Source organism: Mastigoproctus giganteus, chromosome 8, assembly GCF_048544385.1.
Source record: "Mastigoproctus giganteus isolate SK-2022 chromosome 8, ASM4854438v1, whole genome shotgun sequence".
In the NCBI taxonomy this organism is placed as follows: Eukaryota; Metazoa; Arthropoda; class Arachnida; order Uropygi; family Thelyphonidae; genus Mastigoproctus; species Mastigoproctus giganteus.
The window spans coordinates 45,145,558-45,171,510 of record NC_143582.1 but is presented as its reverse complement, the minus strand read 5'-3'; the positions used below and the strand labels follow the sequence as shown (position 1 = coordinate 45,171,510).

The 25,953-nt window shown below is 38.8% G+C and overlaps 1 protein-coding gene across 3 annotated transcripts in view; it reads right to left on the bottom strand.

The window, feature by feature from the left end:
• LOC150081502 (transcription factor 12-like) overlaps positions 1-25,953 on the bottom strand; it is a 621,638-nt gene that overhangs the window by 538,169 nt on the left and 57,516 nt on the right. For all 3 annotated transcript variants that reach the window (XR_016547303.1, XM_090379956.1, XM_090379957.1), the window contains exon 3: positions 10,528-10,651. Coding sequence is in view for 2 of the 3 variants with exons in the window: in XM_090379956.1 (XP_090236082.1) it covers positions 10,528-10,651 (124 nt within the window). In the remaining variant the exon portion in view is untranslated. The remainder of the gene's footprint in view (positions 1-10,527; positions 10,652-25,953) is intronic.

The following is a 25,953-nucleotide window of genomic DNA, read 5'->3' as shown; positions in this document are numbered from 1 at the left end:
ATAGTTTGAATAAATTGAAAGACGTAGACAAACTATTGGAGGGGGGGGCGAATAGGTGAACTGTTTTTTTTTTGGATAATTTGCCACAATTAATACTAATACTAAATTCCTTTAATCCACAATGGGACTTAAACCCAGACCTCTGAAAATGAGTGGCAAGCATCAAAACCACTATACTGTTACAGAGAATACAAGCCTATATTTTTTGTTATAACAAAAAAAAAAAAAAAACTTATAGTACTGCTGTGTGATGAATACCCATCTACTACCAGCCAGTAGATAACAGTAGAGGCAAACACCGCTTAACGCTGATAATTCGTTCCCGAAAAACAGAGCGCTAAGTGAATCAGTACTAATCGAGCATCGTATTCCCAAATGTGTGTATTCATGAGTTGCAGAAATATAAATAATAGGAAATATCCTATGGCATAGGATATTTCCTAATCAATAATAAACAGTAGTGAAAAGACACACAAATGTTGGTGAAAATATTTACTATATAAAAATTTGTACATATAAAATATTCTATATTACATATGTATATAATGGGTTGGTAAGTAACTACATTACGTATCAAAATTAAATTTAAAATGCCAATTAAACTTAGGAATTTGTTAATCTGATGGCTCTGGGCAGTTGAGTTTTTGCATCATTGGACTGAAAAATGTGTCAATTTTGGGTTGTACAAAACCATGTAGGGATTCATTTCTTTCTTTACATTTCTTATTACCTTGGAACTTCGTTCCATGTAAGGGTCATCCTCCTGGAAATAATCACACATTTTTTCAGTGTTAGAAAGCTTTACTAAGTCCTTTTGCAGTCAGTGACTTTATAGGTTTTTTATCTGTAGGATCTTGATCATCTTCTCCCTCAACTGCACGCTCTTGTTCTTTTGTCATTTCCATCGTCAATTTTGTTCAAACCTGCTTCTTTTCCAAGCTCAACAATTTGTGTTTTAACATTCTCCACCGAATCATCAGATTCTTGGGAATCCTTTAAGCAATCCTTTAAAACTTTCCTCCACACTCCACTCATGGTTTTCTGAGTCACTTCATCCCAGGAACTTGCAATCATGTTGTTTAATGTTGTAGGATTTCCAAAGCTCCTTTAGGCTCAGTACATTTTCACCAGTGTTGATAGCTTTAATAGTGTGGGAAAAGGTGCTCCTTATGTAGTAAGCTTTAAATATCACAATAACACCTTGGTCCATTGGTTGGATCAGAGATGTAGTATTTGGAGGAATGTAAAAAATTTTTTATATGATTGTTCAAGTCTTCTAAGCTCTCTTTGCTTGGATGTCCTGGTGTGTTGTCCATGATCAGAATTTCTTTGTAATCATGGTTATTTTTTTGAACAATATCTTTCCACTGCAGGACAGAAGAATTCAGAGTACCAATTAACATAAAGAGGCTTCGTTACCCAAGCTTTTTTATTAGCCTTCCAAATTACAGGCAGGGTTTGATTTAGTGAAACCTTTAAGAGCCCTCGGATTTTTCAAATGGGGTTTTAATTTTAAATCCCCCACAGCGTTACCACCCAGCAATAAAGTCAACTGATCCTTCACTACTTTGAAGCCTGGAATGTTTTTTCTTCTTTCGATATGAAACTTCTTTTAGGCATTTGTTTCCAAAAAAGCCGTGTTTCATCTATGTTAAAAACTTGTTGAGCAGTATAACACCCCCCTTCTCAATAATTTTAACAAATTCTTATTTGCAGCTTCTCCCTGGATTGCTATGTTATGTAGGTTATAGCGCTTTTTAAATGGTTCCACATCTTTTTGAGGTGAGCTTTCTTCAGATCTTCATAAAGGCTAATCACTTTTTTCTTTAATAATAATTGAACTTAACGGAATTCTGTGTTGGATATTATCTTCAATAAAATTAATTAAGTCTCTCCATTTCAATCATAATAGCCAGCTTGTTTTGTTTTTGGTTTTTTTATTGGCGCATTGGCAGCTGTGGCCATAATGCGCCAAGACTATGCAATATTTAAAAGTTTAAATTCTCGGTGACCTAATTAGTTAGGTCACCATGTCCAGATAAATAATAACAAATATATAAAAATTAAATCAATAAAGAGATAACAATAACAAATTTTAAATACAATTAAAAACTTTTATTGATTTAAAATAGCTAAAAACAGCAGACACGTTGTCATTGTCGGATAAAATCTGACTGAGTGTATAAGGCTCAGTCAGATGACTAAAAGCGGTAAAACGGGTGCTGCTAAAATCTGGACAGTCAATTAAAAGGTGTCTAATCGTTAGGATTGTGCCACAGGACACACACATAGGAGGGTCATCAGCCCTCAGCAAAAACGAATGAGTTAAATGACTGTGTCCTATGCGGGTCCGGGCAAGAACAACTTCCTCCTTACGATTCCTGCGCAGACTAGACTGCCACGGTTCAATTACAGGTTTTATATGATATAACTTATTCGCAGTCTGTCTATTCCACGAATCCTGCCATTGGGAATGTATCTTTTGATGTATTATTTGCCTGTAGTCTGTATAGGGGACTAACAGGCAGTGGTCATTATTGGGAATTGCTGATTTGGCTGCGGCGTCAGCCAAATCATTTCCCCTAATCCCAATGTGGCTAGGAATCCAGCAGAAGCGGATATCATATTCACGTTCATGGAGAACGTGAATCTTCTGCTGAATGCTAGACAGAACTGGATGAGAATTATATCTCACAGATATTAAAGCCTGTAACACGCTGAGAGCGTCGGTATACAAAATGAACCGTTGGTATTGGCATTCACTAATGTGATCCAAGGCTAACTCTATAGCGTGCAGCTCTGCAGTAAATATGCTGCATTCAGAGGGAATCTGCTCCGATGTAGTGCTGTCTGTAAAGACAGCAGCAGATCCCACATATGATTCTGACTTCGACCCGTCTGTGTAGACTGGCGCGAAGTCAGAATGTTCAGCTCGGTGTGCTGAAAAAAGCTGCAGGTAGACAGACGATGGAGTGTCCGACTTTCCCCAATTTCGAAGGGACAAGTCACATGCCGGGACATGAGCATGCCAGGGTGGAAGGGGTTGCTTTGGTGTTTGGGCAACCCTGTCTACCTTTATATTAAGTTCTTTGAGTAGCTCTTGGACACGAATACCAAAAGGACGATTGGCAGTCTTACGGGTGTTGTACAAATTTTCCCATCGTGGCTCAAAAACGGTTAGCCACGTAGGGTGGTCTGGCAGGGATTTCAGTTTTAGAGCGTAGTTTAGAGACAACTGCTTACGTCGAAGCAATAATGGCGGTTCGTTTGCTTCGACGTATAAGCTCTGGACAGGAGATGTGCGATATGCTCCAATAGCGGTACGGAGAGCCAGATGATGGACAGGATCGAGCCAACGAAGTACACTGTCTCTGGCCGAATTGTATACCAGGGACCCGTAATCCAGTCTGGATCGTACAAGTGCACGATAGATGCGTAGTAGGGTGCATCGATCCGCACCCCAAGATGTTGAGGAAAGAGAGCGCAGAATATTTAGCCCTCTTGTGCACTTTGTGCGGAGTTGACGGATGTGATCCAGAAAGGTCAGCTTTTTATCGAATACGAGTCCCAAGAATTTTGTGTCCGCTGCTATTGGAATTACATTTTGTCCGAGCTTTAATTCAGGCTCAGGATGAAGATTACGCTTACGACAAAAGTGTACGCAAACGGTCTTCTCCGGCGAGAACCTGAAGCCATTAGCAAGAGCCCAGGAGTTGAGGCGATCAATAGCTTTCTGCAGTTGTCTTTCGATAACCCTCATGTTGCATGACTGACAAAATATGCTAAAGTCATCAACATAGAGGGCACAGTTTACAGTTGGAGGAAGTTGTTCTGTGATGGAATTCACTTTGATGGCAAAAAGCGTGACACTTAATACTGATCCTTGTGGTACTCCCTCCTCTTGGCTGAAGGAACGAGAGAGTGAGGATCCCACACGAACTTGGAAAGATCGATTGGCTAAAAAGTTTTTAATAAAAATGGGGAGTTGCCCCCTAAGGCCAAGGCTATGCAGATCTTTTAAGATGCCAAATCTCCAAGTTGTGTCATACGCTTTCTCCATGTCAAAGAACACCGACACCAAGTGTTCACGTTTTAGGAAAGCATCCCGGATGGATGCTTCCAATCTAATAAGATGGTCCAAAGTGGACCGGTTCCTTCGGAAGCCGCACTGTATGTTGGAGAGAAGGTCATTTGATTCTAAGTACCATATTAAACGAGAATTAACCATTCTCTCCAGGATTTTGCACAGACAGCTAGTCAGAGCAATAGGACGATAGTTGGTGGTGACTTTTGGATCCTTTCCTGGCTTAGGGAAGGCAAGAACGATTGCCTTTCTCCAGGAATCCGGAAACTGCCCTTCAGTAAAGATTCTGTTATACAGAAGGAGCAGACAATCCATAGATTTTGGTGAAAGATGTTTAATCATGTCATAATGGATGCCATCTGGTCCAACAGCACTTGCTTTGGAAAGAGCGAGGGCTCTTTTCAGTTCCTGAATAGTAAAATCCCCGTTGTAGGGATAGAGGCCCTTGGACTTAAAATTAAGTGCTTCTCTTTCCAGTTTATGTTTCAGGACCAGGAACTCTGGGGAGTACGAGGATGTTGCGGAGATGTTAGAGAATGTTTCCCCAAGAGCATTGGCTATTGCAGTTGGATCTGCAACAGCGCATCCATTATAATCTAAGATTGAAGAAGGGTGGGATGTATATTTTCCCTTCATTTTCCGGATTTTATCCCAGACTACCTTAGAGTTGGTAGACTGGTTAATAGATGATGTAAAACGGATCCACGATTCCTTTTGGCTCTGACGACGGATGTAGCGTGCTTTGGCTCGTGCACGTTTGAAGGCTATAAGGTTGTTCGTGGTAGGATATCGGCGAAATATCCCCCACGCTTTGTTTTGAGCCTTTTTTGCTGCTGTGCATTGTGAATTCCACCAAGGTTTGGGAAATGGTGGAAACCGGGCTGATGTTTTTGGGACAGCATTAGCAGCTGCGTGGACAATGATTTCTGTGATGTACGTTACTGCGTCATTGATAGGCTCCTGACTGACTGTACTGAGGTCAAAATTTGCCTGATGTTGGAAGGCATTCCAGTCAGCCTGATCAAACTTCCACCGTGGTAACCTAAAAGGAAGACACGGTCTCCCACTGTGTAACAAGGTTATCACAGGGAAGTGATCACTTCCGTATGGATTCTCCTCCACTTCCCAGGTGAGTGAAGGGAGTAGAGAAGGGGAGCAGATAGAGAGATCAATGGCAGAAAAAGTACGGGTAGGCATATGGAAGAAGGTGTTTGTTCCAGTATTTAGAAGGGAAAGGTCATTGTCATTGAGCATACGCTCTATGACTCGTCCCCTTCCGTTGATGTTAGCACTACCCCACAGGGTGTTATGTCCGTTAAAATCCCCGAGAAGTAAGAAAGGGGGAGGCAACTGCGTTACAAGATCATCAAGGTCTTCCTGGGAGATGTCAGTCCCAGGTGGCAAATAAATCGAGCAGACCGTTATTAAAAATCCCACTGTAAGGCGAATTGCAACAGCCTCTATGCTGGTTGTAATTAGCAAGGGCTGAACTGGGGTCTGATTACCCACAAGGATAGCCACTCCTCCATGAGCAGGACCATCCGCAATTCTATCCTTACGAAAGATTGTGATGTTATGCAGGGTGGGATCATCATTTGCCTTTAGATAAGTCTCCTGCAAGCAAAAGCAAACTGGCTCGTGCTTTTGCAGGAGGGCCTTGATGTCATCAGTATTTCGCCGGAATCCACGACAATTCCATTGTAGGAATTTAGCCATTATTTTGGCTTGGTGGGTCCATCAGGCGGCTTCCGAGGTGCTGAGGGCTTACTTTTATCAGTCTTGGCTTTGTCTTTTTTGGGGAAGAATGGACGATGTCCCGTGTCCATTTCTTCCTCCGCAAAGAGTTCCAAGACTGATTCATCCTGTACCTCCTTGTTCTCTACATCCATTCTTTCTGTTGTTACTTCAGGCTCTTTACCACTTGGTTTTGGTAGTGGTGGAGCACTAGGAGGTACGGATATAGGAGTGGCAACTGACTGTGTTTTTTTGGTGGGCTTTTGAGAACTCAATAAATAGCGTGCAATCGGGGTGAATGACTCTCTTGGTGGTATAGTCATCTCAGTTTGTGTCCCGATAGTGCTCTTAGCAGAAACCTTCTGGGCATATGAAGGTTTCCCGCTATTTACTGGTTGGATACGTTTTCTGGCCTCTGGGTAGGAAATATTCAGCTCTGTTTTTAGTTTTTGGATTTCTTTTTCGTCTTTCCACCGCTGGCATGCTCTTGAATAGGCGGGGTGCTCACCTTGGCAGTTAACACAGGCGGGTTTTGGAGCTGTACATTCCTTGCTCTCGTGGTCTTTAACACCACATCGAGCACAGGCAGGGTTACCACGACAAGATGTTTGTGAGTGGCCGTATTTTTGGCATCTAAAACACCGCAGTGGGTTTGGGATATAAATCCTCACTGGGCAGTTTAGATAACCTGCCTTGATGGAATTTGGAGGCCGTGGGGTGTTAAACGTGAGGATGAGAACTCGGGTAGGGACGAGATTCCCATCCTTCCGTATCGATATTCTCTTTACAGCTGTCACTCCTTGGTCTTTCAATTCAGAGCAGATCTCTTCTTCAGAAACATGAAGAAGGTCCCACTCTGATATGACACCACGTGAAGAATTTAGAGTTTTGTGAGGGGTTACGATGATAGGTATTCCCCCTATGGATGTAGCCTTTATGATTTTTTCCGCTTGCTTGGTGGTAGAAGCTTCGACCAAAAGGTCGCCAGAACGCAGTCTTTTTACAGATTTTGGTGAACCTGCCAACCCTTCTAATCCTTTCTGGATGAAGAAGGGTGACATCTTTCCAATGGACTGCTCTCCGGTGGAATGGAGAATGAGGAAAAGCGGTGTCACTAATGGTGGTGATTTATCCTCAGTTCTGGCTCGTTTTGCAGAGGTGTTATCTGCGTCATCATCTCGATTAGGTAGGGGCCTTGTTGGGGCCCCAGAAGAAAGGGGATTTGAATTACTCATGAGAGTAAAGAAAAATGTCTGATGCCTAAGTACCTCACCCACCACGGAGCCCTACGAGGGGGCGCCCACTCGTGAACTAGCAGGTACTGCGTACACGAATGGGACGCCGAGTTCGCTTAGAACACCATACCCACGTTACCAATAAGTCTTTATCCCGTCCCAGGACCATAGGGAGGGAGACTTATTGGAACGCAGTTGACCCTAGCAGTATAATACCACCCGCCGATTGATCCCAGTCGAGCCGGTCCGGGACCACCCGTCTCGTCGAAGCAGGGGCCAAAGTGGTGTATTAAGGCTGGGCCCCTCAACCACCAGGATCCCCCTTTCCGCTTCCACGGGTCGCGGCGCACGGCTGCACACGCCGGATTCCAATGATGTAACCCTGGAACCAAGGTATGGGCGTTGGATCCCAGTGATGCTAATCTGGAAAACCAGCAGCATCACTGGGAGGTCCCCTCACCACGTACAGGTGCCCACGTCGAGGGGTAATAGCCAGCCTGGCCCTAATCAATTTAGTTGCCTGCAGTAAGGAACAGCTGTCTTTCTGGTTGCTAAAATTAATTCTTTATTTTTTATAATTGTTCTTACACTTGAACCTGCCAGTACTAAATAATTGCACACATCCACTTGTCGTTGACTGGAAACAATTTGCTTCAAAACATCTAATTCAATTTTCAAACTCAATCTTTTTCTTACCTTTGTAGTTTTCGTACCACATCCAGAAGTTGTTTTCTTTCATTCTTATCTGCCATTATTAATGCTTCAAAAATGTAACTGCCTTGCATTAATTACGATACAATATTTGAGTAAACTGTCCATTACAAGCGATGTCTAACACAACTGAGTGATGACTAGACTTTGGATAAATGCATATAACGCAAATATTACAAGCAATACTGCATATTCCTTAAGTTGATCATTTTTTCAAATGTTTATCTCAAAACTACTAACAAGTTACTGGACTGCAATTAAATTAGCGTGGGAGAAAATTTTACTGAGCGTGGGAAATGTTTTAATGCTGTTCTGCTATTCATTCTCATACTATCAACTTTATCAGATGAAATGTTTTCGTTAAATATACCAAAAATTCAATCTGTAAAAGAATTTCAATCTGTACACTCTTTTTACACTGTAAAAAGAATGTACAGATTTATAGTGAATTGCGACAGCATAATAGTAAGATATAAGTTATAAGAAAATTGTTACAGTGAATCAGCATAAAGCAAAGTGCATTATAATGATGGCCTACTGTATTGCAAAATAATTTCTTCTTTTAAAAAAATAATTTTGCAACTTTTAAATAATCTGAATGATGGCTCTAAGGAAATGATGGATGTCAATATTCTACATTGCATTTGGAGGTAGATATTTAAGGATTTTCCTTAAATTTCCTTTCCACTCTTCCAAATATAAATAAACCATCTCAGAGCCACAATTAGCCAATTTCATACTCTGTGCAAAGAATGAACATATTCAAATTTATCCGTGGTTGAGGGAGGGAAACCAAATCAACTTCAGCTCTTTTTTCAATTATGAACGGGGAAAGTTGCCGCTTCTACAGATCTGACTTAAGTTAATTTCAAGCCCCCCCCCCCACACACACACTTAAAAAAAAAAAAAAAATCCTTGGTATGTTCACAATCAAACCAATCTTGAAAATGCATACAATCTTACATAATTATACCAGGTTATTATTATTATTATTATTATTAGCTATATGGTGCAAGGAAGCCTGAGGCTTATGCTTCACCAGCCAAAAAAATTTCTGAATTACCCTGAGAGAGAGAGAGAGAGAGAGAGAGAGAGAGAGAGAAGGGAATCACTAAGAAAGAGAAGAATGATGATGTCCAGCTCAGGAACCTGGGTGTGCCAAGCCCATATTCACCAGCTGTGAGCCCCTGGGGCTGTCTATTGCTAAGAAGATAAAACCACAGATCTTAGTCAGATAATATAAGCTACTATCTTAGCAAGACATAATCCAATCCTCCCCTTGTCAAAATAGTCCCAACAGTTTGAAATATTTATAACATATTAAAAATTATACTTTTTTAATAATTTTTTTTAATATTATTTTTGTAAAATAATAAGAGAAGTTTACCTCAATATAATACGTAGAACACTTCCATATGATACTCTCCAGCAATTAAAACAAAAAAAAAAAAAAAAAAAACGAAACAAAATACTACTTCAACCAACAATCATAATATTAAAAAATACTTTACTTCTGTCCCATATGTTAAACAGTGGCACAAACAGCTTAACAGATTCCGAAGGCGCCTCCGTAGCCAGGTGGGAAGGAGCAGCAGTGCATAGCACACGCTTCTTGATTAGACCGGGGTTCGAGCCCGTCGCCACCAAATACGGAGGATGCGGAAAGGTCAGGGAATGACCACCGCATATCCCGGAGCAATATGGCCTTAGTTGCTAATGCTCCTAAAAACCAAATAACAACAACAACAACAACAGATTCCGAATTTAAAACTGTGGCCAGGCCAATACGGAAACTACACACTATACTGAAAAATCAGTCCTTGCCTCGTTTGCAATACAAAAAAATGACCCAGTATACAACATTTCTTGCGGTGATTGCAACTCTTCGTACCAAGGCTCTACGTGCTTTCCTTTGAATTTTCGTGTTAATCAACATGCGGCCTCAGTTCGTGCTTCTCTTCAACAGCGTCAGAATTAGCCTTTCATACTGTTAAAGAAAAACATACTTTTTTATTTAACGAAGCCAAAATACTTAGTGTCCAAAGTAATTATACCAAATTATAAATTGCAGCAACTGTCAAATTTAAATTACACAAGAATTCTGTTAATGTTCGCCGGCCACTTCTAATCTCCAATTCATGGGTTTTTATGCGCATGCGCGAAGACAAAAAAAATAATCCCTATTTAAGTTCCATGCTCGCCTCTATTCGGTAATTTTCGTTCCTGTGATCACGACATACGGTTGAAAAGCATTGTCAGCTTCAGGAATGAAAATCGTTTTACATATTTTCGTTATATTTCTTTTAATTAATCTATTTAATTTTTAATTGCGTTAGATTGATTTTTAATTGTGTTCAATTGATTTTTAATTATTTTTTTACAGGCTGGAGATTATTTTTAATTGCTGGAGAGTATCATACGGAAGTGTTCCACCCATTATATTGAGGTAAACTTCTCTTATTATTTTACAAATATTGATATCAACATAAAACGTATTGAGCATTACAGCTCTGGTTCATACTATAAAAATTATACTAAAAAGGATTTAGGGATAAAAGCCTCAAACTACAGGAAATTTACTAGATGAATAAGTTAGTGCAAATTAAACCTGTTTTTTAAAATACACTTTTTTTGATAAAACTGTTTATTTCTCTTCAAGTCAATTAACAATGTATCACTAGTTTTAGCTGTAATTATTTGGATGAATATTATAAAATATTATAAAAATGAATATTAAAAGTGTAAAATTTTAAATTACTGTACCTCTGCTGGCATCACCAGGTAATAACCTCTGCTGTGCTGCTGTTGCTGGTGTTCCATACTGAAAATATGCAGCATCAGCAGAAGATAGAGGATCTGCTGATCCCTGAAAACTATTTAGACATTCCTGAAAGAATTATTTAAAAGAAATTAAATTGTCAATAAGATATAATTTCAAATGAATACTTTATGTAGATAACCATTATTACCACTACTAATAATACATTTAAATTTATGTCAATGGTTTCTGAAAATAATTTTTTTACAAACATGGTAATGTAGCACCAAAATAAGGCAAATGGAGACATAGAGGTTCCCTACATTATTAAAGACTTCATCTTTACATGGGTAAAGATGCGAAGTCATTAATAAAACTCTGGCAGTGAACTAAATGATTTTGTAATAATTGAGAGGAAAGTGAAGCAGAAATTGTTGAAAATAAACATAAGAAAGGCCATTGGGGTGGATGGGATCTATCCAGTTATATTAAAGGAGGCATCAAAGGAAGTAAGCAAACCCTTAGCCATAATTATGAGAGATTCCTTGGACACAGGGGAAGTACCCATGGACTGGAGATGTGCAAATGTGACCCCAATTCACAAAGGAGGATCGGGTGACACAAGTAATTGCAGACCTGTTAGTTTAACTTCCGTTCAGGAGAAATTAATGGAGACACTGGTTAAAGAAGCACTGCAGGATCAACTCGACAAGACTTCAGTAATAGTTCGGACACAGCATGGGTTTGTTAAGGGAAAATCTTGTCTGACCAATTTGATTAGATATTATGATATGGTCACAAAGGAACTAACTGGATGCAAAGAATAATTTTGATATCATATACTTGGATCTTAGGAAGGCTTTTGATATTGTTGCACATGGAAGACTGCTGTACAAATTGGAGCAGTGTGGCATTAAGCACAAGTTGCTGCTATGGATAAAGGGATGGTTGAGTAGGAGAAGACAGAGGGAAGATAAGGTAAGTGGCAGCCTTTATCAATCCACTGCACGATGAAAGCCTCCTCAAACAATTCATGTTGAGGGAAATAGACCGCAATCTGTCACACTGGTCCAGTGCAAGTTGGAAGATCGACCGTATTTAGCAGTTAGGGGCTTGAACCGTAGTCCACTCAAAGAGCATGTGCTACTGCACTCCCACTCCTGACCACTCGGCTATGGAGACCGTACTGATAATCAATGGACACTGCTCTTCATGGACTAATATTATTAGTGGAGTCTACCAGGGTTCAGTGTTGTGTCCATTGTCATTTTCTGTATTTATTAATGATATTGATGAAGGTTATTGTTATTGTTAGTTTTTAGGAGCATTAGCAACTAAGGCCATATTGCTCCGGGGATATGCGGTGATCATTCCCTGACATTTCTGCATCCTCTGTATTTGGTGGTCATGGGCTCGAATCCCAGTCTAATCAAGACGTGTGTGCTACGCACTGCTGCTCCTGCCCACCTGGCTACGGAAGTGCCTATTGATGAAGGTATCTCAGGCTTAATGTCTAAGTTTGTAGACAATACCAAGGTTGGCAGAGTTGCTAATGACACTAATGACAGTACGCTACTGCAACAGGATCTAGAAAAGTTGAGCAGATGGGCTGAGAGGTGGCAACTGAAGTTTAACATTGACAAATGTAAAGTACTGCATACAGGTAGCAGTAACCCCAGAGTAACAAATCAACTGTGTGGTACTAAACTCGGGGTGGGAGAGAATGAAAAAGACCTGGTGTCATTCAGATAAGAAGCTTTCTGAGCCGTGCAGACAGTCTGCAAAAGTAGCTCATGATGGCTTGTGTATCAAAATGGGAATTTTTCTAGCAGGGATAAGGAGGTGATTATCCCCTTGTATAAGGCAATGGTCTGGTCACACCTTGAGTAGTGTGTACAGGTCTGGATGCCTCATTTTAGGAAGGATGTAGAGCTGCTGGAACAAGTACAGAGTAGGGCAACAAGATTAGTGAAAACTGAAGGAACAAAGAGTTGTCTTATGAAGAAAGGCGTAAGTTTTGCAAATTACAGCATCTGGAGACTAGGCATCTGTGAGGTGAGCTGATTGAGATGTATAAGGCCTTGAATGGTTTGAACAAGCTCAATTCTGATGGGATTCTTCCTCTTGCTCAGATTAATTACACGAGGGGACATAAATTCAAACTGAGGAAAGACAGTTGTAGAATAGATGTGTGGAAATTTGCCTTTAGCCAGTGAGTGGTTGATTGCTAGAACAAACTTCCATCTGTCATTGTAGAAGTTGACAGCTTAAATAAATTCAAGGCAGAACTAGACAAACATTTGGAAAGAATGGATGGATGAAATGGGAAGATTTTTTTTTTTTGGCTGATGCTGTATAAGCTTGCTTTCTTATATCATATGCCTCTGCTAATGCTAATAATATAAGGAAATAAATATATCAGTTATATGATAAAAGCCTCAGTGATCATCTTTATATTGGAGTGATTATCAGTGACTGTGGTGTGAAATTTGCTCTGCATAGTCTGAATCTGTTTTTTGGACGGGGGATGAATTTCTTTTGTAGAGATGGAGTGCCTTAAATAGGAAGGGAAATTGTCTCAGTTTAATCAGGTAATATTCCTGCTTCCATGACCATCTTACTATCTGCAAAGTGAATGATTTCCAAATGCTTATCCAAACATGGTAGTCGTAGCACCAAAAATAAGGCTATTGGAGACATTTGCCTTATTTTGCCTTTAATAATGTTGATGTTCCATATATTATTGAGGATTTCATCTTCATAAAGTGACCACATTCTTTGCATTTCAATATGGGACATCGATTTTACACCCCTCACCAAAGAAAAAAAAAAAAAAAAAAAACCCAATATACAGCTTATCTAGTGTAGTACAGGATTTCCCAGTACATCCCATTCAATGCCTCCTGTGGTCTTCTGTCAAAAGGATATCAGAAAGATTTTGATCAATCTTGCTGCTAAGAAAGCTCCAGGTTCTGATGGTATTTCTCCTCTTGTTCTCAAAATCTGTGCTCCTGAACTTACTTTTCATTTTTTTATTCCAAAGGTGTTTTTCCTTCTGATTGGAAATTTTCTCATATCCAGCCAGTTCCTAAAAAGAGTGATAAGTCCCTTCCATCCAATTATCGTCCCACTGCAATTACTTCTACTCTTTCTAAAATAATGGAGAAATCAATTAGCCACCAACTCTTAAATTACCTAGAAACCTTCTGTCTGATCAATGATCGCCAGTATGGATTCCGTCAGTGTTGATTCACTGATGATATTCTGGCTTATGTTACCCATTTATGGACAATTTAAATGGAAGAGTTGAGTTTGGTGAAACACAAGCAGTTGCTCTTGACATCTCAAAGGCTTTCGATCGTGTTTGGCATAAAGGTCTTCTAAACAAGCTTCCATCTTATGGTTTTCCAACTGTTTTTTGTAATTGGTTATCCAGTTTTTTCTGTGATCGCTCACTAAGGGTGATGGTAGATGACTCTCTGTCTTCTAACTTCTCCACTAATGCTGATGTCCCCCAAGGTTCAATTCTTTCCCCCACTCTTTTCCTCTTGCTCTTGTATGTTAATGACCTTCTTCCATTGACTGGAAATCCTGTCCATAGTTTTGCCAACAATAGCACATTGCATTCCACTTTCCATTTTGAAAAACCTTGCCTTGCTCAATCAGCTTCAACTTCTCAAATATGTGCTACCAATTCCTTAAATGCCGATCTCCAGGTAATTCTCCAGTGGGGCAATGACAACTTAGTTGATTTCGATCCTTCTAAAACTCAGGCTTGTCTTATATCTTGAAAAAAATGATTCTTCTGCTCCTATGCTTATCTTTGGTGACACTCCGATTTCTAGGCAAAATGATATATCTCTTTTGGGGATTACCCTGACTTCTAATCTCTTTTCGCACAAGCATATTACAAATATTGCTTCCTCTGCATCTAAAAAACTTGGTTTTCTCTTTTGCTCTCAGTGTTACTTTTCTTCCAAACAGCTGTTCGCTCTGTACAAATCGCAAATCTGCCCTACCATGGAATATTGTTCCCACATCTGGGGCGATGCCCCCAAAACCTCTCTCAGGCTTCTAGATTCCATTCAGAAGAGGGCAGTTAGGTTAATTGATGACTCCTCTCTAACAGAGTCCCTCCATTCTCTGTCTCATAGATGTACTGCTTCTGCTGCATGCCTTTTCTACAGATTTCTACTTCCACGGGCACCATTCTTCTGAATTGGCTTCTATAATTCTGCTCTCTCTTTCAAAACAGTCCAAACATGTGCCACCACCACCAGCCAACATCCATTTACTGTCCAACTTCAAACTCACAGAACCAACTTTTCATCTTCCTCATTTATTCATTCAACTGCTGTTTTCTGGAATAACCTTTCTTCATATGTATTTCCTGAAAATTACAGTCTACAGAAGTTCAAATCTAATGTCAACAAATATCTTCTTTCGTCTTCTCAATCTCCAACCCTAGCACGGTACTAGGTACTAAGTTCTAATACCTCTCGTGTTTGGGGTTTGCAAAAAAAAATACAATGTAAATAAATGTAAATAAAAGTTCAGTTTGTTAAATGTAAACAAAGTCAGCAAATGTTCCTTACTGACAGCACAATGATTATAATCACTATCTTCCATCACTGGATGGAAAAGGTGTGAATTCCAATTCTTTTCTTTTTCTTTTTTCTTTTTTTTTATGAAATCCCCAAACACAAGTGGTATTATAGTACTCAGGACCGTGCGGGGGTTGAAGGTTGAGAAGATGAAAGGAGATATTTGTTTACAATAGACATGAACTTCTGCAGATTGTAATTTTCATGAAATATGTATGAAGGAAGATTGTTTCAGAAAATGGAAGTTGAATAAACAAGAAAGAAGAAAAGTTGGTTTTGTGAGTTTGAAGTTGGACAGTAAAAGTATGTTGACTGGCTGCGGCACATGTTCAGACTGCTTTGGAAGAGAGAGCGGGAAAATTATAGAAGCCAATTCAGAAGAATAGTGCCCATGGAAATATCTATAGAAAAGGCATGCAGCAGAAACAGAACGTCTGTGAGAGAGAAAGTGAAGAGACTCTGTTAGAGATGTCATCAATTAACCCATCTGCCTGCTTTTGAATGGAATCTAGAAGCCGAAGAGAGGTTTTGGGTGTACCACTCCAGATGTGGGAACAACATTACATGGTAGAGTATATTTGCAATATGTACAGGGTCAATAACTGTTTGGAAGAAAAGTAACACCAAGAGCGAAAGAGAAACCCAGTTTTTAAGATGAAAGTAAGCAATATTTGTAATGTGCTTATGCCAAGAGAGATTAAGAGTCGGGGTAATTCCCAATAGAGATATATGATCGTGCCTAGAAATCTGAGTGTAATCGAAGATAAGCATAGGAGCAGAAGAATCCTCTTTGTGAGATATAAGACAGGACTGTGTTTTAGAATGATTAAAATCAACTAAGTTATCTTTGTCCCACTGGAGAATTATCTGGAGTTCAGCATTTAAGGAGTTGGTAGTGGATATTCGAAAAGTTGAAGTTGTTTAAGCAGGCAAGATTTTTCAAGCTGGAAGGTGGAATGCAACGTGCTATCATCAGAAAAACTATGGATAGGATTTCCATTCAATGCAAGAAGGTCATTAATATACAAGAGGAAAAGAGTGTGAGAAAGAACTGAACCTCGGGAAACACCAGCATTAGTGAAGAAATTAGAAGACAGAAAGCCATCTACCATCACCCACAGTGAACAGCCAAAGAGAAAACTGGACACCCAATTACAAACAACAGTTGGCAAACCATAAGATAGAAACTTATTTAGAAGACCTTTATGCCAAACACGATCAAAAGCTTTTGAAATATCAAGAGCAACTGCTTAAGCTTCAAACTTTTTCCACTGAATTTGTTCATAGATGGGCAACATAAGCCAGAATATCACCAGTGGAACGACACTGACGAAATCCATACTGTGATTGTTGATCAGATGGAAGGTTTCTAGATAGTTTAAGAGATAGTTCTAGCAGTTAATTGATTTCTCCATTACTGTACAAAGAGTAGAAGTATTTGCAATGAGATGATAGTTGGATGGGAGTGATATGTCACCCTTTGATGGCTAAATATGGGTAAAATTTCCAAACAAAAAAAAAAAAAAATTTCAGAATAAAAAAAGTGAACCCCCCCCCCCACAAAACAGGAGTAAGTTCAGGAGCACAGGTTTTGAGAACAAGAGGAGAAATACCATCAGAACCTGGAGCTTTCTTAGCATCAAGATTGATCAAAATCTTGATATTCTTTTGACGGAAGACCACAGGAAGTAGTCAATGGGGGTGTATGGGAATGGTGGGAGGTGGTTTACCAAGATCACCAATACACAAGTTGGAAGAAATATACGATGCTAGCAGGTAAACTTTATCTTTGTCTGAAGTGGTAATAGGACCATCTGGTTTTGAGAGAGGGGGGGGAAGAGAGATGAACAAAAGTTGTGGCCAATAACTTTGGCAAGAGACCAGAATACTCAGCTACTATTTGGATGAAAAGCTAGTTTTCTACTCTTAGACTGTTTGAAATCTAGTTTGGAATGATTAATAACTGCTTTACAATTGTTGTGAACTTCGGTGTAGGCAGAAAATGAAACTGATGATTTGGAAACAAGCCAATTACAATATACAACATTCTTCTCTTGAACAGCCTTAGCACATTTATTGGAAAACCTAAGGTCTGGAAAAAGAAAGAGATTTGAAGGTGGAGTGCGGAATAAAGGATTCCATCCCTACAAGAATAATTTAACTGACACAATCTGAGAAAATGTTAAGATCAGAAGATTTGAAATAGTAATCATACCAAGGAAAAAAAGAAAAGAAATCTCGCAGATCATTCCATTTTGCATTCTTGTAATGCAAACAACATGAGGCTGAGAATGGCCACAGGAGAAAGGCTATATTGGAAAACAGACCATCACCAAGTTGTGATCTGAGGTGCCTAGAGGACCACTCACCTCAACAACATACTTAGAAGGGTTGTTTGCGAGATAAAGATTAAGCATATCGACTGCATAGTTGGGATTGTGTGGTATTCTGGTAGGTATGTGAACAATCTGTACAAAGTCATTAGTAATTGCAAAAGCCTCAACATCTCAACCTGCTGGATCCATGTGACTGGAAAACAGGTCAGCTGAAATTGTGAACATTAAAATCACCAATATTAGGAAAGTGAAACACCTGACTATTAGGAAAGTTGAACTGTAGAACGTCAAGTTTCAAAGAGAGGAAATCAAGGAGTTGCAAGGGATTAGTTGAGTTGGGAAAAAGATAAGAGGCAACAGATGAATCTGACAAAATGTGGTAGAGAGATATTAAGACGGAGAAGATCGAAAAGAGGAGATTCCAAATTACTAAGTCTCTGACAGGGAATATCAGAACAGACTTATGCACAAGTACCACCTTTGAAGCAAAAGTAGTCATACAATGAATAATTCAGAGAGGAGCAGTGGTTGAATCAACTGATAACTGAGAATCTGTTAGAAAAAGTATATGGGGTTTGGCAGACTTTAAGTGGAAATAGACATCAATGAGATTGAAACTGAGACCATGTATATTTGTGAAATGAACAAGGAAATGTTTGGGAGGTTTAGATTGTTTCTCAAATAAGTTTGTTCTATTTGTTTGACAATGCATGGTGTATTCAGAAGTAAGAAAAGGTGAAGTAATGAATTTTTGGATAGGGCATACACATGACAAGAATGTACCCACCTCCTTAACATAACGTGGCCTCAACAATGCTCCCCACATACACACTACTCAGACTCCCTCCAGTCACTATCTAGCCAAGTAAGAGGCAGCGAGATTATAAACTAGCTGATTCAGAAGTCTGCTAGAGAGTTACCAATAGGTTTGGTCCAGTGGACTAGCAGCTGGCAGGTGAACACCGTTTTAGAACTGTATCCTTAAAATGTAAGGAAGATTGGATCTTGCCATGATATTCACATCACCTCAAAAGACATGAATCATACTGCATGATGAAAGAAAGGGATGCCCACCCCCTCTGTTTACTTGTCCAGTAAACGTAGGGGGTGGGCATCACACCTTGACCCCTGCTTATGTTGGTCCACACTAACAAGACTTGACTCTTAGTAACACTGGTAGTTATATCCATGTTTACTAACAGTCGCACGTGAAGGTGCAAGCAGAGGATTTGGCTGTCACGGACCAACCAGATTTTGTCAAAATTAGGTCCACTTGACTTAAGTGTCACCTGAATATCAGTTCCATCAGCATTTTAGACTCTCAGGTAGCAAGTACAGCTTGGCATATCTGAGACAATGTCTGCAACAGCCTCAAGTACCAAGGTATTTGGAGGTATCTTGTCGATGGTATTAGGAATTTTTATGGGCTTTTTTTCTCAATGACTGTGTGAGTCAATCTCAAAGGTTGATGCATGGCTTTTGATCCTACAAACTAAGGTTTCTTGTCCAGTAAACCAACTAAAGAATATATGCAATTGCAGACGTAATTTAATGACACACAGCCTTAGCAATTTCAGACACACAGCCTTAGCAATTTCAGACACACAGCCTTAGCAATTTCAGACACACAGCCTTGGATGCTTTGGCACTTAATACACAATTAACATATTCACTGCTGGAACGGAAAAAATTACATCAAAACGAAAAGCAATTTTTGTGTCTGAAGGCAAATACCCAAGGGGCTCAACATCTGGTGAGTATGGGCTGGGCACAACGAGGGTCCTGAGATGGATATCAGCATTCTTCTTGGTGATTCCTTTCTACTTCTCTCTCTCTCTCTCTCTCTCTCTCTCTCTCTCTGTCTCTCAATGTATCCATTCAATTGCTGTCAATAAATAAACACTGTAAAAGGAAAGAGATATAAAGTGAACAACAGTCCAATAGTGGCACACTGAATTAAACTATGGGTTATTTGCATTTTGGAAGGAATTTTGCTTAGCATCAACTGCAATAAAAGCTGTATACTTGGTTCTCAGTTTCAAATGTTCTTTGCTTATACTGCTGTTATTTCAACTAGAGTTGCATTTTCCACAAGAAGGAAAGGTAAAATTTTTGAAGATTATGCTTGCTGAATTTTAATTCTTTAATTTATGAAAAACAGAACATTATCCTTAGTGTGTGTTTACTGACAAAATTTTGCGTAAAAAATGCTTTTCTATAAAATTTTAACCGAAAGTGTTGTTATAATGGATCCATAGCCTGGAACATCAGGACTGAAAATGAATAGGGATGGAGAGTATGTTGCCGATGACATTGTCATCAGCTCTTTATAATATTTCATCTGATGCTAAAGTAGAATTCTATTCAAATGATAGGGATTCTGAATCTAATTCAAATGCATCTATTGATGTTAGAACACTACAAACAACAGATGCCAGTGTTACTTGGAGTAATGATTCTTCACAGATATCACCAAAACAGAGAGGCTGCACTCATACTGCCATCTATAACCTGGTTTTTTTCTGTATACAGTATATATATTTTAGTTTATCAGTGGCTTTGTCAGTGGTATGATATTGCCATGTGAGTGCTAGGATCTGTTCTATTATAATTTTTCACTTCATAAGGGCCAACATTATTCAAATCCACTGTGTTTATGGTTCAATTGGTGTATCAGCTCGACAATGCATGGATTTGTCTAATGTTCAAAATGCAGTGATTCCCCTGACCATTATTGGCCTTGTGGTCCTCTGTCAAAATGGAACATATGTGTCAGTCTATTTTATTTATTTATTTTTATTTTGTTAGTCAAGTGTAGTGGGTTTTCATCTCCGTTTTAGTGAAATTTCACATAAACTGGACCTGGTGCTATCGTTTGGACACTGCTAAATTTCAATGAATTGGCATAGTCTAAAATTTCTGTTGTTTGGTACTATATATTTCAGTTTTTAAAATTATTTTAGGAGCATCTAAAATAATTCTTCTGCAACATCCTTTATCTTGATTCCCCTCCCCTTTCTGTTTTATTATGTATGGGCTTATTTTTACTTTTCACTCTACTAGTTTGCCTGCTACTGGCAACTGTTTCATTTATTTTTATTTTACTTTATTATAAGCAGCATATGGTGGATAATGCTGTTGTTGTTATTTGGTTTTTAGGAGCATTAGCAACTAAGGCCATATTGCTCCAGGGATATGCGGTGGTCATTCCCTGACCTTTCCGCAACCTCTGTGTTTGGTGGTAATGGGCTCGAACCCCAGTCTAATCAAGAAGCGTGTGCTACGCACTGCTGCTCCTGCACACCTGGCTACGGAGGCGCCAGGTGGATAATGCATTGTAGCCATTAATATTTGCTTTACTAATTTTCTTTCTATTCTATTTTCCTGTATAACACACACACACACACACACACACACACACACACACACACACACACACACACACACACACACACACACACACACACCAGATAAGTGAAAATATGCAATTTGGATATTAATGGTTAGATCAAGCAGATACAAATAATTGTAACATTACTGCAAGCATACAGATTACTGAGAACCAGATAGAATTCTAAAAAGGAAATGTAAATGCAAAATAAAAGTAAAATGAAACTTACTATTTCCAAACAAAGGAGTCAAACTCATGCAAATCTGGAATGAAAGTGATCAATCTGCCAAAAGGTCAGCAGTGACCTAACATTCACTACTGACCTCTGTTTGAAATTCATTTAATTGTATAAAATAGAGTCAATCAGCCCAGAACAAGGGTAAAGTAGCCAAGTGTGTTTTATGTTGCTGTGCTAAAAAGTGTATCTCATTTATCCTCACATTGCCCTAATAGTTGCTTGTTGTTGTTGTTTTATGGGGTTTGATGACGCATAAGCTGCTATGGCTATAATGCACCTATTCATTTATAATATAAGGAAATGAGAAATTTTTGTAAAATCAGAAATGATTAAAAAGTCCAGTTTGCTTGAGGTAGTTGAAAAATTCTGAAATATTTGCCTTGTCACCAATGAGGTTCTCTAAAGTTATTGGTTTACCAAGGCTTATTGGTAAACCAATGATAGCAGGTCATTGGTTTACCAGTGATACCAGACTTTAAACCTGCTATCACTGGTTTACCAGCCAGTGATAGCAGGTTGAGAATGTGTTTAACAGTGAGAATGTGTTTAACAGTCAGATTTATATAAGAATGTGGACACTGTGGTGGATCGTTTCCTGTGAGTAAATAAAGGTGGGTCAGACCTATTCTTGCCCTCGAAAGGACTACTACTTCTCGTCTTGATGTACAGACACTGGAGTGCCAAATTTCGGATCCTGTTAAACTGCAAGGTTTATTATTAGGTTGAGAGTGCCAGATTGCTGCCCATTCTGATAGGCATTGCAGCATGAATGATCCTCAATAGTTCCAGAGAGATAAAAAAAATTAGGTAATATATATGTAATGTGTTACAATTCATGCACCTTAGCAAATAGCAAAAATTCATGGTTTAAAGGGGAGAAGCAAAGGCAATAATTTTTACGTGTGTATAAGTGCATGGCAACACACAAAACATCTAGTGCCTCAGCTAAAATATGCAGTATGTGGATAGCCTATGTGATATGTATAAAAAATAAATAAATAATAGTCGATAGCTATTTTTTTAATGACATTTAGAAAGCTCAACAAAGCTTTCTAAAAAGGTCTAAGTATAAAATTTCATGTACTGAAAATCCATCTACTGGGAATTCAGTTATTACATGGACAGACGGATGGAAAAATAATAATAACTGTCAAATTTCTATTGGTCCATTTTAATAAAATTTGTCATGGCTTGACAAATCTTTCTTAAAGGCCCAAATATAAAATTGCATGAAAATCCATACCCCTACGAGTTGAGTTATTACATGCAGAGAGATGGACAGACATGGTGAAGACAATGGGCATATTACTTATACAGGGTGTCTCAAAAATACACGGCATAACTTCAGGAATGAGTTCCTCATGTGTAGACAATAAAAATATTTTATATCAATGTAGTTCCGGAAATGCTTGGTTCCCGAGTTATTAACCGGAATGCCTTATCTCTTGTTTTTTTTTTTTTTTTTTGTTTTTTGTTTCATCACAAGGTACTGACAGAATCTGGTGGTTTTCCATTCCAACCATGTACTCAAATCAAGAGCAAGCAGACATGCACTTTATGTTTGGTGGACGACAATGCTCTGGAGGCTCGTCGTTTGTACCATGAAAGGTTCCCAGAACAAAGATGTCCAGACAGGAAAACGTTTGAAGGTATCCATCGCAGCCTTTGTGAACATGGGAACTTTACACTTCATGCTGCTGAGAGAGGACGACCAAGAACTACGACTCCTGAAATAGAGGAGATTTTGGATGTTGTGCATGCCACTCCTGGAATCAGCACACACAGAATAGCAATGCAACTGGCTGTTCAACGTGCAACTATTTGTAGAGTGGTTGCAAGAACACCAACTGTATCCTTGCCATCTGCAACAGGTACACGCCTTGTCACCAGCAGATCACCCTGCACGAGTAATGTTCTGCCAGTGGTTCTTGCAGCAGTGTGGTACAACTTCTCACTTTCCTGCCTTAGTGATATTCACAGATGAAGGACAGTTCACACGAGACAGAATCCAAAACTTCCACAATCAGCATGTATGGGCTGAGGAAAACCCACATGCAATTCTTCCATCACATCACCAACAGCAGTTCAGCCTCAACATCTCGGCAGGTGTTTTTGGTGATAAGTTATTTGGGCCCCACGTACTTCCAAACCAACTCACAGGGCAGGCGTGCAGAAACTTTCTGAAAAACAACATGCCTGATTTCTTGGATGACACCCCATTGATCATTCGTCAACAAGCACACTTCACGCACGATGGCACTCCCACACATTTCAGCCACCTAGCCCTCAATTACCTGAATCGAAGGTTTCCTGGTTGGTGGATAGGTAGAGGGGGACCAACTGCCTGGCTGCCACACTCATCTGATTTAAACCCACTAGATTTCTTCTCGTGGGGCCATTTAAAGCAATTGGTGTATTCAATTCCAGTAGCTAATGTGAAAACTCTCCGCAATCGAATTGTGGCAGGTTGTGAGACAATACGAAAGATGATAGGAATTTGGCATCGTCTTTGCAAGTCCATGAGACGATGTGAGGGCTTATTCAGGCAGAAGGTGGACATTTGGAAAAATTACTATAAGGTGATATGAACAGTTAAGTGTCATAAACAGACCTTCAAAACTCAGAAACCAAGCATTTCTGGAATTATGTTGATATAAAATATTTTTATTGTCTACATATGAGGAACTCATTCCTGAAGTTATGCCATGTATTTTTGAGACACCCTGTATATGCTTATGTGTTCTGTTATATTTCTGTTATACTAGTGCCTAAAAAGGCTCTAGTATAACAGAAAGCAGGGAAAAGAGATCAATAAAGACTCGAGTATGCCCGAATTGCAAATCTGTTACGTTAGATAGGACCTTGAACAACAACATCACATGTGAACTTTTGTTACGTGTGGTTAAAAAATACACAAAAATAATAATAGGAATAAAAATAAAGAAAAATAATCCACAAAAGCTGAAGTTAAAGACTACACCAAAGGTAAAATTAAGATCAAATATAATGAAAACAGAAAACAGTAGCAGCACATTTGCTTTCTTTCCAGAGATGCAGCATGTGGCAACACAGCATTTATGACTGTACCAATTAGAAATGGTAAGTTTTATTTCATTTTTATTTCCCTCTTTTGTAATTTGCAATTCATTTTTAAAATTCATCTTCTGTCTGGTTCTCTGTAGGTTAACAACAATCTCTATGCACATAACGTTACAATTATTCAGTATCTAGATGATCTAACTATTAATATTCAAATTTCACTTATCTAGAATATATTACTGCTTGCATAATGATTGTTACAGAAATAGAGGATCAACGTATTGCTCTTTCCTCTCAATCTCGATGGTTGAAAAAGGTGTGTGTGTGTGTGTGTGTGTGTGTGTGTGTGTGTGTGTGTGTGTGTGTGTGTGTGTGTGTGTGTGTGTGTGTGTGTAACTTTGCATTCATTTAGTATAGAGATTATTTTTTTTTTATATTTAATTGATTGTGTAATCAAGATTCTCTCACACACACACACTTCATTCAGATAATATTTTTGAACCTCTGTACATGCTATACATTTTCCTTATGACTGTAGAGTTTAACTGCTTCGGCAATGGTCCCCTAGTCCATACAAAAATTACTCTGCAACTGAATACTGAATAAAGCGAATATACAATCAGTTTTTTGCTAATTTCCCCTCTTGGAAATATTGTAGTAGGATGTAGAGTAAATATAAGTAAATACAGTATTCACTTTTTCCAGTTTCCAATATGAAATTGCTAATTAGCATTAGCAAGGGCACATGATGCAAGAAAGCAAGCTTATATAGCATCAGTCAAAAAAAAACAAATACACGCCCTTCTCATTTCACCCATCCACTCACTCCAAATGTTTGTCTAGTTCTGCCTTGAATCTGTTTAAGCTATCAACTTCTACAACTACAAGTTGTTCGAACACACTACTTTTATTCGTAATATGTTTTAGGTATATCCAAAATCACAGTACAAAGAGGTTCATTGTATCAAAGTTGCACTGTATTTACAACTCCTATACCAGACAGTGTATGTCAAAGAGCCAAAATATGGCTCTTTGACATACACTACAGCTCTCAAAGAAATGTGTACTGGAAAAATTCATGTCTCACTCTGATTAACAGAAAATTAAAACCAGAGGTAGTAACCAAATATGTAATACATTAACCAAAGTAACCAAATACATTAGCACTTTTCAATAAATCTGCACACTGTTTAAAAAATTTGCATGTTTCTCTGTCATACACATTAAAGGATATTATTTATTAACTAATTTTTATTCATAAAGCAATATAAAAGTAGCTATGTCTCGCAAGAGACATAGAAGTAGCTATGTCTTAGCCCACATCTACAAGTTGTTCACAAGGGTCATTACTAACAGATTAGAAAGAATACTTGATGAGAATCAACCGAAAGAGCAAGCTGGCTTTAGGACAGGATTCTCAACTATGGATCACCTTCACGTAATATCACAGCTAATGGAGAAAGCAAATGAATATAAAACACCATTATGCCTGGCATTTGTGGATTATGAAAAGGCATTTGACTCCATACAGCATAAGGCAATGTTTCGGGCACTGGAAAGACAAGGCATAGATACCCCATATATCATGATTTTGAAGAAAATATATGAGAGTGCTACCTCCTTTATTAGACTAGACAAAGACAGTAGCAAATTTAAAATCGAGAAAGGAGTTCGACAAGGAGACACAATATCTCCGAAGCTGTTTACTGCTGCCCTTGAGGAAGCTTTCAGAAGATTAGACTGGTCGCAGAAAGGAGTCAATGTGAACGGAGAGTACCTAAACCATTTACGATTTGCAGATGACATTGTGGTCATAAGCCACG